General features: G+C 39.1%; 1 protein-coding gene across 1 annotated transcript in view; it reads left to right on the forward strand.

Moving 5' to 3' along the window:
• EML5 (echinoderm microtubule associated protein like 5) overlaps window positions 1-12,951 on the forward strand; it is a 200,798-nt gene that overhangs the window by 185,220 nt on the left and 2,627 nt on the right. The window contains exons 35-42 of the mRNA XM_011949800.1: window positions 2,208-2,381; window positions 3,313-3,521; window positions 5,267-5,424; window positions 7,642-7,756; window positions 9,045-9,233; window positions 9,424-9,596; window positions 11,521-11,683; window positions 11,996-12,099. Coding sequence (XP_011805190.1) covers window positions 2,208-2,381; window positions 3,313-3,521; window positions 5,267-5,424; window positions 7,642-7,756; window positions 9,045-9,233; window positions 9,424-9,596; window positions 11,521-11,683; window positions 11,996-12,099 — 1,285 coding nt within the window. The remainder of the gene's footprint in view (window positions 1-2,207; window positions 2,382-3,312; window positions 3,522-5,266; window positions 5,425-7,641; window positions 7,757-9,044; window positions 9,234-9,423; window positions 9,597-11,520; window positions 11,684-11,995; window positions 12,100-12,951) is intronic.

Here is a 12,951-nt window from a genome sequence, read left to right on the forward strand (position 1 = left end):
ACAGTTTTTATTATACTGCATCCAAGGCAAACTCGGGGATGAAGAATATCCTTTAAAACTTTGATTCTTGTAAGACCCAAATAACAATTTATAGAGACACTTAGGGCATCTCTATACAGGAAACTAAGAGTTAAAAACGGTAGTGAAAAGTTACTGGGATTGATTTTCTGGAGGGAGCTAGATATGGGGAAAAGAGCGAGAATGGAACCTGGATCCTGAGAACAGTATACCTGTGCTGCCTCTCCCAGCTCGGAGTTGTATTAGGGCAAGTCAGTTATCCTCTCTGAGGCTGAGTTCAGGAAAAAACGTACCTACCTAGAAGGTAAGCGTTAGAAAATATGAGATGTCCCCAATGACATGCCTGCCATGATAGGTACTTAATACCTCATGGCCTCCTGGAACAGGAGGAGTAAGAATTGTATATGTGTTACCCAAGCATCAGGAATGATCATTTCCAAATGATAGGAGAAAATACAATATACTTAATGAACATAGTTTCATCTTTAGTAACTTCGAGAGGTCCTGAAAATGTGCAGTAATTTTAGTTTTAAATACTGTTACTGATGTAAGTTTAGAGCAGTATAAGTGTGTGGCAATTCCATTACCTTATATACCTATAGGTTTTAAAACATAAATTCTGGTTTCACCTTCCTGCCATCTCCTTTAATTTTTTATAAAAATGAGAAACTCAGTAATATAATTTAAGATTACTTGCTGTTTAAATTTAGATAAATAAAACATTTAAACTTGTGGCATATTAAATTTGGAGGCAAAAATTAGTGATATTTCTTGAAAATCTACTGTCTACCTCATCACAATTTGGCAAATATAACGTGAATTGCCTAGAGGTGCATTTTGTAAACATACAACAATATTTATATAATGTTTATCACTGGCAAAATTTATAGAGTGATCTGGTATATAGTTACATTTTAAATTTAAGCCACCTAACATTCTTTATGGAGGTTAAATTTACCTGTGCCTTGGGGTACTTTGACTTTTAATGAATGAAGAATATTTTAATTTTAGTTCAATACTTGCATTATTGTCATACATTTTACAAACATAACCTATTTTATTATATGATAAACTTTTATGTATATTTCCATGTAGTTTTGATATTTTACAGTTGCATAAATCTTTGAACAATTTCTACTTAATGATACTCTAAGTCTCTGGTTTAATATATTTTAACTGCTTTGAAGAACTGTCAGATTTAATTTATCATTATGTACTACAAATAGCAGATGGTATAAAATATAATCTAAATTTATCAGAATATTTTCTTTAGAGACTGACATTTATTTCTGCATTGAATGATTTCAGGCAGCTTGTCATATTTAATGTTTCTCTATTTTTAAAACATAACATTTATAATTTGAAGTAAATGCACTTTAGTATTTTTATTGCTTCATTAAAAGTACTTATGTTCTGAGATTGAATTAACTGCTGAATTGACCTATCCCTATTCATTTTTATAGGGTGCAGTTCATAAAAAAGAAAATATAAAACTATAATTTTTTAACTTTAGAAAATATGGAGAACTGAGATAATTTTTTTAAGCAGCAGAAATAAGCTACATAAGATTAATAATAATAACCACATTTTTTAAAGATGAGCAGTTTTATCTTTCTCATGAAATCCTGTTTTTTAAGTACATGTCTTATAAAGTGATATGAACTTAGCTTTTTACCAGATGTCTGTCTGTTTATGGTTGAAAATTTCTTTTGAGATCTATTCAGGTGGTTTCCTATCTACTGCCTTTCTCAATTTGTGTCTGCTTTTCATTTCTCTTTCAGGTAACATCAGTACTGAATGTATACTTGGTGTTTAATATTTATTGTGTAATATTTGTATAGTTCTCCATGTAATTGTATAAAGATTAAAAGTATACATAAAACATGCATTTGTTTTGAATTGTTTAAAGTTGAGATTGCCTGATTTGCTTGTCTAAATGCTGTTTTTCCAAAAATGCAATTTGGAATATAGCCAGAAGAAGTGTTCTATATTTTTTCCTTTTCTTTCCTCCCCACCCCCAAAACTCCTTTTCCTTTTTTAAGTTCAGTCTTAGTTTTGAGCTGTTCTTTGTTTAGTACAGTTTTTATCTGGTACATATTTGTCCATGTTTCAGAGATGAATATGCATCAGCTTTAGAAACAGAAACATTTAAACCGGTAGATTACAACTTTGATATTATCTTTATTTAGCTGCAGCTCCTTCTATTCACATCTGGGATGCAATGAACAAGCAGACTTTGTCTATCCTAAGATGCTACCATTCAAAGGGAGTATGTTCAGTCAGCTTCAGTGCTACGGGCAAACTATTGCTTTCTGTGGGACTAGACCCAGAACATACTATTACCGTTTGGAGATGGCAGGAAGGTAGGATTCTTTTGTGTGTTTGATTTTTTAAAAAACAAGAATACAAGGGTAGTAGGAATTCTGTATTTAATATTTCCCTTAAAGTTGGTGGTTGAAATAATTACTCAGTGTAGGCCTACACGATATACTGTACACGGTTAGTGCTACTGCAGGTATATTTCACGTTAAAAGCCCGGTGGAACTGTAACCTCACAAAACCAGATAAATTAATGAAACCATTATTAGTATTACAAATGATTCGCTGCTATTTTCTTCAGCAAGAAACTATGTTTATTATTAATGATTTGATTAGTTTTAGAGATTCTTATCAATGAAAATTATGTGTTTTTTTTTTTTTTTTTTTTTGAGACGGAGTCTCGCTCTGTCGCCCAGGCTGGAGTGCAGTGGCCGGATCTCAGCTCACTGCAAACTCCGCCCCCCGGGTTTACGCCATTCTCCTGCCTCAGCCTCCCAAGTAGCTGGGACTACAGGCGCCCGCCACCTCGCCTGGCTAGTTTTTTGTATTTTTTAGTAGAGACGGGGTTTCACCGTATTAGCCAGGATGGTCTCGATCTCCTGACCTCATGATCTGCCCGTCTCGGCCTCCCAAAGTGCTGGGATTACAGGCTTGAGCCACCGCACCCGGCCGAAAATTATGTATGTATATTTCTAATGATAATGGCAGATCAGCAGGATAATATTACCTACCACACTTTAGACAAAACGTTTAAGTTGTATAAAGAAAAGTTAATGGAATGAAGATAAGTGAAAAGGACTCGATACACAAATAATTGTAAGTCATGTATTGCTAGGTAGTAGAGCAGGGGCCATTGGCCTCTCTTCTAAGCCTCTGTTATTTGAACCATAACAGAGGTATTTTATGTATTTGTTTGATGCTGTTGATTAGCTTGGTTCTTGTAATAACCTAGATAATTTTGTTGTATCTTGTCAGGTGCCAAAATTGCCAGCAGAGCTGGTCACAATCAACGTATTTTTGTGGCAGAATTCCGACCAGATTCAGATACCCAGTTTGTCTCAGTGGGAGTAAAACATGTGAAGTTCTGGACCCTGGCAGGAAGGGCTCTTCTTAGCAGAAAAGGGCTACTGAGCACACTGGAAGATGCCCGGATGCAGACCATGCTCGCTATTGCATTTGGTGCAGTATGTCTCTTAAAATGCACGTAGTGTGACTCTGACTACTTTACGTTTTCTTGCCTTAGATCTTCAGCCACATTAATGTTGTTGATATGATACTGTGATCTGCTAATCATTACATGCCCTGGTCAAGGAAGTGTGTTCAGGAGCCCTGCTCTCCCCTCACTTTATTCATCTTCCAAAAATCTAGTTCTTTCAGAAATTAGGGAGTAAAAAAGAATGTTAATGAGAGGGGGAAAAGGATTTTTTTTTTTTGACACAATATCTCACTCTGTTGCCTGGGCTGTGGTGCAGCGGTGCGTTTATAGCTCACCGTAGACTCCATCTCCCAGATTCAAGTAATCTGCCTCCTTAGTAGCTGGGACTACAGGGCAGGAACCACCATGCTTGGCTAATTTTTTTTTTCATTTTTAGTAGAGACAGGGTTTCACTATGTTGCCTCGCCTGGTCTCAAGCTCCTAAGCTCAAGTGATCCTCCCACCTTGACCTCCCAAAGTGCTGGGTTTACAGGTGTGAGCCACCATAATAAGGATTATGATGAACATTTGATTCCTTGGACTACTGTTATACTCAAAAGCCTTCCTTAATCTTGTAATTGTCATCCTAAACATCCTAAAATTTCTGTCTTCCTAGTAGTTCTTCATAGTCCTAAAAATTTGTCAGAGTAAAAGAAGGGGAAATCAAGAAACATGATTTTCAAATGACTGAAGGTGGTACTAGCGTTTAGGATTTCCTTTGCTTTTTATCATTTAACACACTGCTTATCAGCTGGAAGTGCTCTGGGCCAGTGTCTCTACTTTGAGGGAAGAAGGAGGTAGTGAGACAGCAGGAAATAGCACAGTTCCTGGCCCTGAGAGAAGTGTGTTCAGGAGCCCTGCTCTCCCCTCACTTTATTCCATCTCATCTGGACCTGTGGCTTCCAATCCACGTCTCTTTCCTTTAATATCCTGCATTGGCTAGGCTGTATTTGGCGCATCTAAAAACTAAGTGGATTTTGTAATTAAAATGTTTATGTGGGTATGCAATACTTACAGGAAAAGTTATAATTATAGAATATTTAAGTACACTTAAACGTTTTTGAGAAAAAGACCATTGAAATGTTTGTGCCATGTCAAATTTCAGTTGAACATTTTGGATATTCTTAATGTAAGACCAGGCCAGGCGCCGTGGCTGAGGCCGGGCACAGTGGCTCACGCCTGTAATCTTAGCATTTAGGGAGGCCGAGGCAGGCAGATCACCTGAGTTCAGGAGTTCAAGACTGGCCTGGCCAACAGGGTGAAACCCCGTCTCTACTAAAAATAAAAAATTAGCCAGGCGTGGTGGCAGGTGCCTGTAATCCCAGCTACTTGGGATGCTGAGACAAGAGAATCGCTTGAACCTGGGAGGCAGAGGTTGTGGTGAGCTGAGATCGCGCCATTGCACTCCAGCCTGGGCAACAAAGAGCGAAACTCTGTCTCAAAAAAATAAAAAATAAACTCTAGAATTACAGTATGTTAGAATTGGAAGGGAAGAATTGTCCAGGGTTATTCTAGCTAATAAGCAACAGACTTGGAAAGGAAAAGGTCCTGACAAAGCTAAGCCTCCAGTTCAGGTTTCCTGACTCTTGAATTCAGCGCTGCTGCTGCCACTACACGATGCATGCTCTTTTGTATCAAGGGTGAGACAGCATTGCACATACATAGAAAATTATCTATTTGAACTCTATTTGAACTTTTGATGAGTTTGTCTCCCCCTCCCCCACTCCTTTTCAGAATAACTTGACGTTTACAGGTACCATCAGTGGTGACGTCTGTGTGTGGAAAGATCACATATTGTGTAGAATCGTGGCGAGAGCTCACAACGGGCCTGTGTTTGCCATGTACACCACCCTGCGAGATGGACTTATCGTGACTGGGGGAAAGGAAAGGCCGTGAGTCCTCTTTCTTTTCACAGAATATTTATGCATTTGTGACCTACCTGAGGTTTGCAGTTAATTATTCTAGTTGTTTCTAGGCTACACAGTGTGTCCTCTCTGACCTTTCTCCTCATATGCTTTTCCTTTATTACCTTTTATGTGCCTTCTATTGATTCTCATTTCTGATATTAATTCACTTCCAATTTTTTTCATGTGGGGTGATCCTTTTTCTGAGGTGTGGATAGGTAGCTGTCCTACAGGTTGAGTTACTTTTCTTAATGTCTGTATGCCTGTGTACATATTTGCTGAGTAGGAGGCCCATGGGGGAATCTGGAGCCAGGGTTGTATTTTGCCTGCTCTCTTTTTTGTTTAGAATGGATTCTAAGGAGTAGAATGCACATTGTTGCGTTAGAAAAGGATGAGGGAACTAGAGAGAACTGCCTTGTTTCCTTTTGCTTGAGGCAAACTTAAACTGTATACAAGACCTCAAAATTTGAGAAGAGGTCTTTTCTGAGTGATTTTCAAATCTCCCAACAGTAAGCAGATACTTATGATTTGATTTGTCACCAACACGGTCGTATGCATGTTGAAACATGACATGTAGGCCAGGCACAGTGGCTCACACCTGTAATCTTAGCACTTTGGGAGGCTGAGGCAGGCGGATCACTTGAGCCCAAGAGTTTGAGACCAGTCTGGGCAACATGGTGAAACCCCATCTCTATAGAAAACACAATTAGCTGGGTGTGGCGGTGCACGCCTGTAGTCCCAGCTACTCAGGAGGCTGAAGTGGGAGGATCACTGAGCCTGGGGAGGTTGAGACTTTAGTGAGCTGTGATAGTGCCACTGCACACCAGCCTGGGTGACAGAGTGAGACCCCGTTTGAAAAACAAAAACAAAAAATAAACATGACATATAGGTGACTAAGAACTACATTTCAATACAGGATTGAAAGAACCCACATATGTTAAACACAAGTGCAGAATTTGTGCCTTTCACATAAAGGAAGAATGCACATAGGCATGCTTTAAAACAAGCAATTCATCTAGCAGAAAATGAAGGAATACATTTTTCAGTCCTTCCAGGGCTCTATTTCGTCCCTTAACACTTGTATTTTCCATGTCATTTACTCCTGCACACCCCCGCTCACTAGAAGCCTGCTAAACGGTTCCAGTGAGATATTTTAATACCTTGTAGGGAATAAATATGCTTCTGTTTTGGCCTTCAAAATAAAGTCTGGGCCGGGTACAGTGGCTCACGCCTGTAATCCCAACAGTTTGGGAGGCCAAGGCGGGCGGATCACGAGGTCCAGTTTGGGACCAGCCTGGCCAATATGGTGAAACCCTGTCTCTACTAAAAATGCAAAAATTAGCCGGGAGTGGTGGTGCTACTCGGGAGGCTGAGGGACAAGAATCACTTGAACCTGCAAGGCACAGGTTGCAGTGAGCCGAGATCACACCACTGCACTCCAGGCTGGGTGACAGAGCAAGACTCTGTCTCAAAAAAATAATAAATCAACTCTGTAGCACAGCATTTGTAATTCTATTATTTTTGCCTTACATTTCCATTAATAAAACTGTTTTTTAATTTTTTTGTTTCCTTTTAATAAAATTGTTTTTTACATCTTCCTAATCAGGAAGTATTATGAGGCCAGGCACAGTGGCTCATGCCTGGAATCCCAGCACTTTGGGAGGCCGAGGCGGGTGGATCACCTGAGGTCAAGGAGTTCAAGACCAGCCTGGCCAACGTGGTGAAACCCCAGCTCTACTAAAAATACAGAAATTAGCTGAGTGGGGTGGTGCACGCCTATAATCCCAGCTACTTGGGAGGCTGAGATAGGAGAATCGCTTGAACCCAGGAGGCGGAGGTTGCAATGAGCTGAGATCGTGCCACTGCACTCCAGCCTAGGAGACAGAGCGAGACTCCATCTTAAAAAAAAAAGGAAAGAAAAAGTATTATGAGAGAGGATAATGTATGGTAGAGGCTAAATAAAATTATGCTCATGTCAGAAAAAAAGTATTTCTCAAAATTCACTGAAACTGAATGTTTATTTTGACTGAGATATCGTAGATCCTCAAATTGCCATAGAAAGTTTAGAAGAATATTGGAAGTAAATTATAAATATCAGGGCCTTTTTTTTTTTTTAAGAATTCTGCTTATAACTTAGTATTTGTTTATAATAAAAATTACAGTAGCCAATAATAAACACTTACTCTGGCTTGGTTATTTACTTAGGTCAAAAGAAGGAGGAGCGGTTAAACTGTGGGATCAGGAACTGAGGCGGTGCCGTGCCTTCAGGCTTGAGACAGGACAAGCCACAGATTGTGTTCGTTCTGTGTGCAGAGGCAAAGTAAGATGTTCCATGAGCTGATGCAGTGCAGCAGAAAATAGAAAGTGGTTATTACTGTGATTCTCTCACCCTTTGCAGCTTAATGAACAATACTTAATAATGCATAAAGATGGATTTGCTTGCCAGCATTACTCTTTGCTGCTTTCTTTGCCAAAGTTAGGACCAGTGTGGTGCATAAGCTAGGAAGCTATTCTGTCTAAATACTGTATGTAAACCTCCAATATTTTCTAGAATCCGCCAATTCAACAACTCTAGTAAACAGAATTGAAAACCCTTGCCAGTTGATTCATTTATATTAGGACAGCTGTCTCCATTTTCTTAAAAAGCACACATTCCCTAGATAAAATATGTAATAAACAAACAATGGAATACTGTTCAGCCATAAAAAATAATGAAATTCTGTCATTCTTGGTGGCAACATGAATGGGACTGGAGGACATGATGTGAAGTGAAACAAGCCAGGCATAGAAAGATAAATACATGTTCTCACTCCTATGCAGAAACTAAAAACGTTGATCCCACAGAGGTGGACAGTAGAATAGTGGTTACTGGAGGCGGAGAAGCAGGAGGAGGAGGGGGATAGGGAAGGACTGGTTAAAGGATTTTACAGAGCCAGATAGGAGCAGTACGTTTTAGTATTCTGTAGTACTGTAGGATGACCGTAGTTAAGAATCACGTATTTATATATTTTCAGATACTTACAAGAGAGGATTTTGGAAGTGTCCATCACAAAGAAATGACAAATGTCTGAGGTGATGGTTATGTGCATTACCGTACGCCCCATAAATATGTACAATTCTGTGTCCATTTCAAAATAAAACTTCAACACTACAATTCCTATGGAAATTTTTGAGCGTGTTTGTACTTGTGTATTTATAAATCATATGGATATTATCTTCAGTCTGCATATTAAATAGTAGTTAAGCTTTCACTTCTTAACTAAAAAATAAATTCTAGTACTTTTTTCCTATATCCAACTGCACTTACCCTGTTTGGAGATCCTAAGATTATCAAAGAAAAACTTTTGATTATTGAAGAATCCAGGTGTACTGCCACAGAAAAGTTCTGTTCTGTAGCATGGACTCTAATATGTGATCCAGCCCAGTGTGCTTAGATAGATGTGTGCCTGTAGTCATAGAAAAATCTGCATGAGCTAATGACTGCCTTGCTACTAGATTAGCTCAAAGCAAAAAGTTCTCGGAAAGCAGGTCAAGAGAGTCATTTTTATATTATGAAGAAGAGCAGCTGTTGTATTACATTCAATGTATTGGTCCTACTTGTGTTTCAGGGCAAGATCCTTGTTGGGACAAGGAATGCTGAAATAATTGAAGTTGGAGAAAAAAATGCAGCTTGTAATATTTTAGTTAACGGTCATGTGGATGGGCCAATTTGGGGACTAGCAACCCATCCTTCCAGGGATTTTTTCCTTTCTGCTGCAGAAGATGGGACGGTGAGACTTTGGGATATTGCTGATAAAGTAAGTACGGATAATTTTTTAAAAGAGGTTACAGTTTCTGAAAAGAAAAGTTGGAAGTTCTAAATTGCTAGTGCTTAAAGAACTATCTCAGAATTAAGTTGAGAATTTTTGAGGGAAATGGGTTTAATTTAGAAGTACTTAATGTTGTTTCCTATGACTCTTCTTCTTCTTCTTTTTTTTTTTAATGCAGAAGATGTTAAACAAAGTGAATTTGGGGCATGCTGCTCGTACTGTGTGTTATAGCCCTGAAGGGGACATGGTGGCTATTGGAATGAAAAATGGAGAATTTATCATTTTACTAGTGAGTTCTCTAAAAATATGGGGAAAGAAGAGAGACAGGAGATGTGCAATCCATGATATCAGGTTAGTGAACAAATGGAATAGAGTTGCTAATATGTACTTGATTCAACTTCCATTTGAAAAATTTTCCTTAGCCATGCCTTCAAAAAGAGGTCCCCAGGGCCTGTAGCATTTCCCACATTATAAATTATATGCTAAAATATGGCTGTTTGTATACTTACTTAATTCTTCTTGCTAAATTATAAACCCACTGGGCACCAACCACGGTGCCTTATAATAGCAAGTACTAGTAGGTAATGTTTGATGAATTCATGTTAACACTTAGCCATGTCCATTAAGTTCATTCTGCCAAGAGGTATCTCCCACTGTAACACAAGAGAGCCATCTGCCCTTCAAAAGGTGTCACCCTGGAAAACTAAAGTTGTGATTCCAAATGTATCTTCTCTTAATAACCTCAGTTTGGGAATATGTAGTTCATTAATTTAATCAATACCTATTGATTAAATGTTCCAGAATCCAGATTAATTTAAATGTTTCTTAAACCTTTGATTTTCAGTGCTTAAGCATTTTTCAACAGTGGCTACCATTTACTGAGTACTTCTATGTGATCAGTAGATAAGATTATTGAATCTAGGTCTGTCAAAAGCTTGTACGCTTTTCGTCAGTAAAATCCTTTTACAAATGAAACCTTCCTCAGAACTTAAATATGTAAAACAGTAACAGTGGCTTCCCTTAGCTTTTACATGTCCCTGTGGTACCTCAATAAGACTCATGGGCCATTTCAAGAGACTGAATTGCCTCATATGACTCCAGGGATTGCTAGGCAAATAGCACATCACTTTGTCTTTTAAATAAGTTCTTCAGGTCGGGCGTGGTAGCTCACGCCTGTAATCCCACCACTTTGGGAGGCCAAGGCAGGCAGATTGCCTGAGGTCAGGAGCTTGAGACCAGCCTGGCCGACATGGTGAAACCCCGTCTCAACTAAAAATACAAAAATTAGTCAGGCATGGTGGCAGGCGCCTATAATCCCAGCTACCGGGGCGCCAGATTGCACTATCACACTCTAGCCTGGGGGAGAAGAGCCAGACTCTGTCTCAAAAAAAAAAGAAAAGAAAAAAAATTCTTCCAAGCTTCAAGTTGTGTCACTTCACCTTAATAACTGGAGGTTAAGCTGAGCTGTGTTCTTTGCTTAATATTAAGACAACGTTTTTTCCCAGATGGAAGAAAACTATCTTAATGAATTGTTAGCTTATTATGTAATGCCAATGGCTTTTAAAAGCTGATGTTTTGGCTGGGTGTGGTGGCTCACACCTGTAATCCCAGTACTTTGGGAGGCCAAGGGGGAAGGATTGCTTGAGGCCAAGAGTTTGGGACCAGCTGGGCAACTTAGACCCCGCCTCTATTTTAAAAATTTAAATTTTTCTTTTTTTTTGAGGCAGAGTTTCGCTCTTGTTGCCCATGCTGGAGTGCAATGGCGCAATCTTGGCTCACCACAACCTCTGCCTCCCCGGTTCAAGCGATTCTCCTGCCTTAGCCTCCCGAGTAGCTGAGATTACAGGCATGCGCCACCACACCTGGCTAATTTTGTATTTTTGGTAGAGACAGGGTTTCTCCATAGTGGTCAGGCTGGTCTCAAACGCCAGACCTCAGGTTATCTGCCTGCCTCCGCCTCCTAAAGTTCTGAGATTACAGGCGTGAGCCACCGGGCCCCGCCTAAAAAGGCTTTTTTAAACCATGAGATGTTTTTAAAGGAATTGGGAGATGACAATTGCAGAAATATTTTAAATTGAAGTAAAATATAAAGCTTCCTTATTTCATGTAACCCAGACAATGTCAGTATACATAATCAGTTGTATCTGTCAGGTAAATCTATTTGAGGCTGTATCACACATTACTTTTAAGAACTAGAAAGGAAAAGTCACTGATCTTAAATATTTATAATACTTCATGTGGTCTAATACTTTTTACATGTTTTGTTTTGATTCAGATTTAGTCCGGATTCCCGGTATCTGGCAGTGGGTTCTAGTGAGAACTCGGTGGATTTTTATGACCTGACATTGGGCCCCACTCTTAACAGAATCAGCTACTGCAAAGACATTCCAAGCTTTGTCATTCAAATGGACTTCTCTGCAGATAGCAGATATCTCCAGGTACAGCACCAATACTGTATGCCCAGGTGGCAAGTTCTGCTTCTACATTTCATGTTAGTGAATGCATTTGAAGCTCCTCAGCTCTGGAGCTCCAGCTTCTCAACTCCTGCCTTTGTATCTTCCGACCTACAGCTCCTCTTTCCTTCCCCACTTATCAGTGCTTTTCTCCTTTAAGTTTATGTAGTGATCTTTTGCATACTTAATAATGTTAGACATGTAAATCAAGTAGCAATATGCTAGTATTCTGTAAACCCCCTGTGGATTTTGTCTCTCACCTAATGGAATTCTTGTCCCATTTGAATCTGGTGAAAGGTCTCTAGTGGCTGCTATAAACGGCATATCTATGAAGTGCCTTCAGGAAAACATCTTATGGATCATGCCGCTATTGACAGAATTACTTGGGCTACATGGACTAGGTAAATACTTATATATTCACAAGGCAAGAACTGACTTTGAAGGCCGGTTAGAAAAATTGGAAAATCCTATTTCTGAGCTGTTAGAGCAATTCCACTAAGGAATTGTAATTGAGTTTCAAGTTTTTGTTACCATATTTTGAAATGGTATGTTCATGTTGGGACCCCTTTTTATTGAATATATTTCCATGTTTTATCAGTTTCCATGATTTACCAATTTTTTTTTTTAAGGAAATCAAAGTTTTAACTTTAAAGATACCCTGATATTTTTCTTAACATTAAATTTAATGACTGGCAAAAAGGTATTGGGTGCTCTTAAGCAACTGTTATTAGTTCTCTATTTAAAGGAATGCTATCTTGAATCTATTAGAAGTCAAAGCTTCCAAATTTGTTCAAATTTTCTGGCTGTATGACAGGTAATCATGACTATCCATTTTTTTGGTCAATGAAAAAGGCCATCAAATTCCTGTATCAGCCAGGCATATAGTGGCTCATGCCTGTAATCTCTGATGCAGCAGGCCAAGGTGGGAGGATCACTTGAGCCTAGGAGTTTGAGACCAGCCTGGGCAACATAGCGTGACCCCATCTCTGAAATTTTTTTTGAAATTCCTATGTCATAAGTCACTTTTATTTTTGTAGAGATAGGGATTTCACAGTATTGCCCAGTCTCAAACTCTTGGCCTCAAGCAGTCCTCCTGCCTCAGCTTCCCAAAATGTTGGGATTATAGGTATGTGCTGCCAGACCCAGCCAAGTAGCACTTTTAATTTGAAAAAGAGTTCTATAAGTTTTTGGCCAGGTGCAGTGGCTTATGCCTGTAATCCCAGCACTTTGGGAGGCTGAGGGGGGTGATCACC

This window comes from Colobus angolensis, unplaced genomic scaffold (assembly GCF_000951035.1).
Source record: "Colobus angolensis palliatus isolate OR3802 unplaced genomic scaffold, Cang.pa_1.0 Scaffold3, whole genome shotgun sequence".
Taxonomy (NCBI): Eukaryota; Metazoa; Chordata; class Mammalia; order Primates; family Cercopithecidae; genus Colobus; species Colobus angolensis.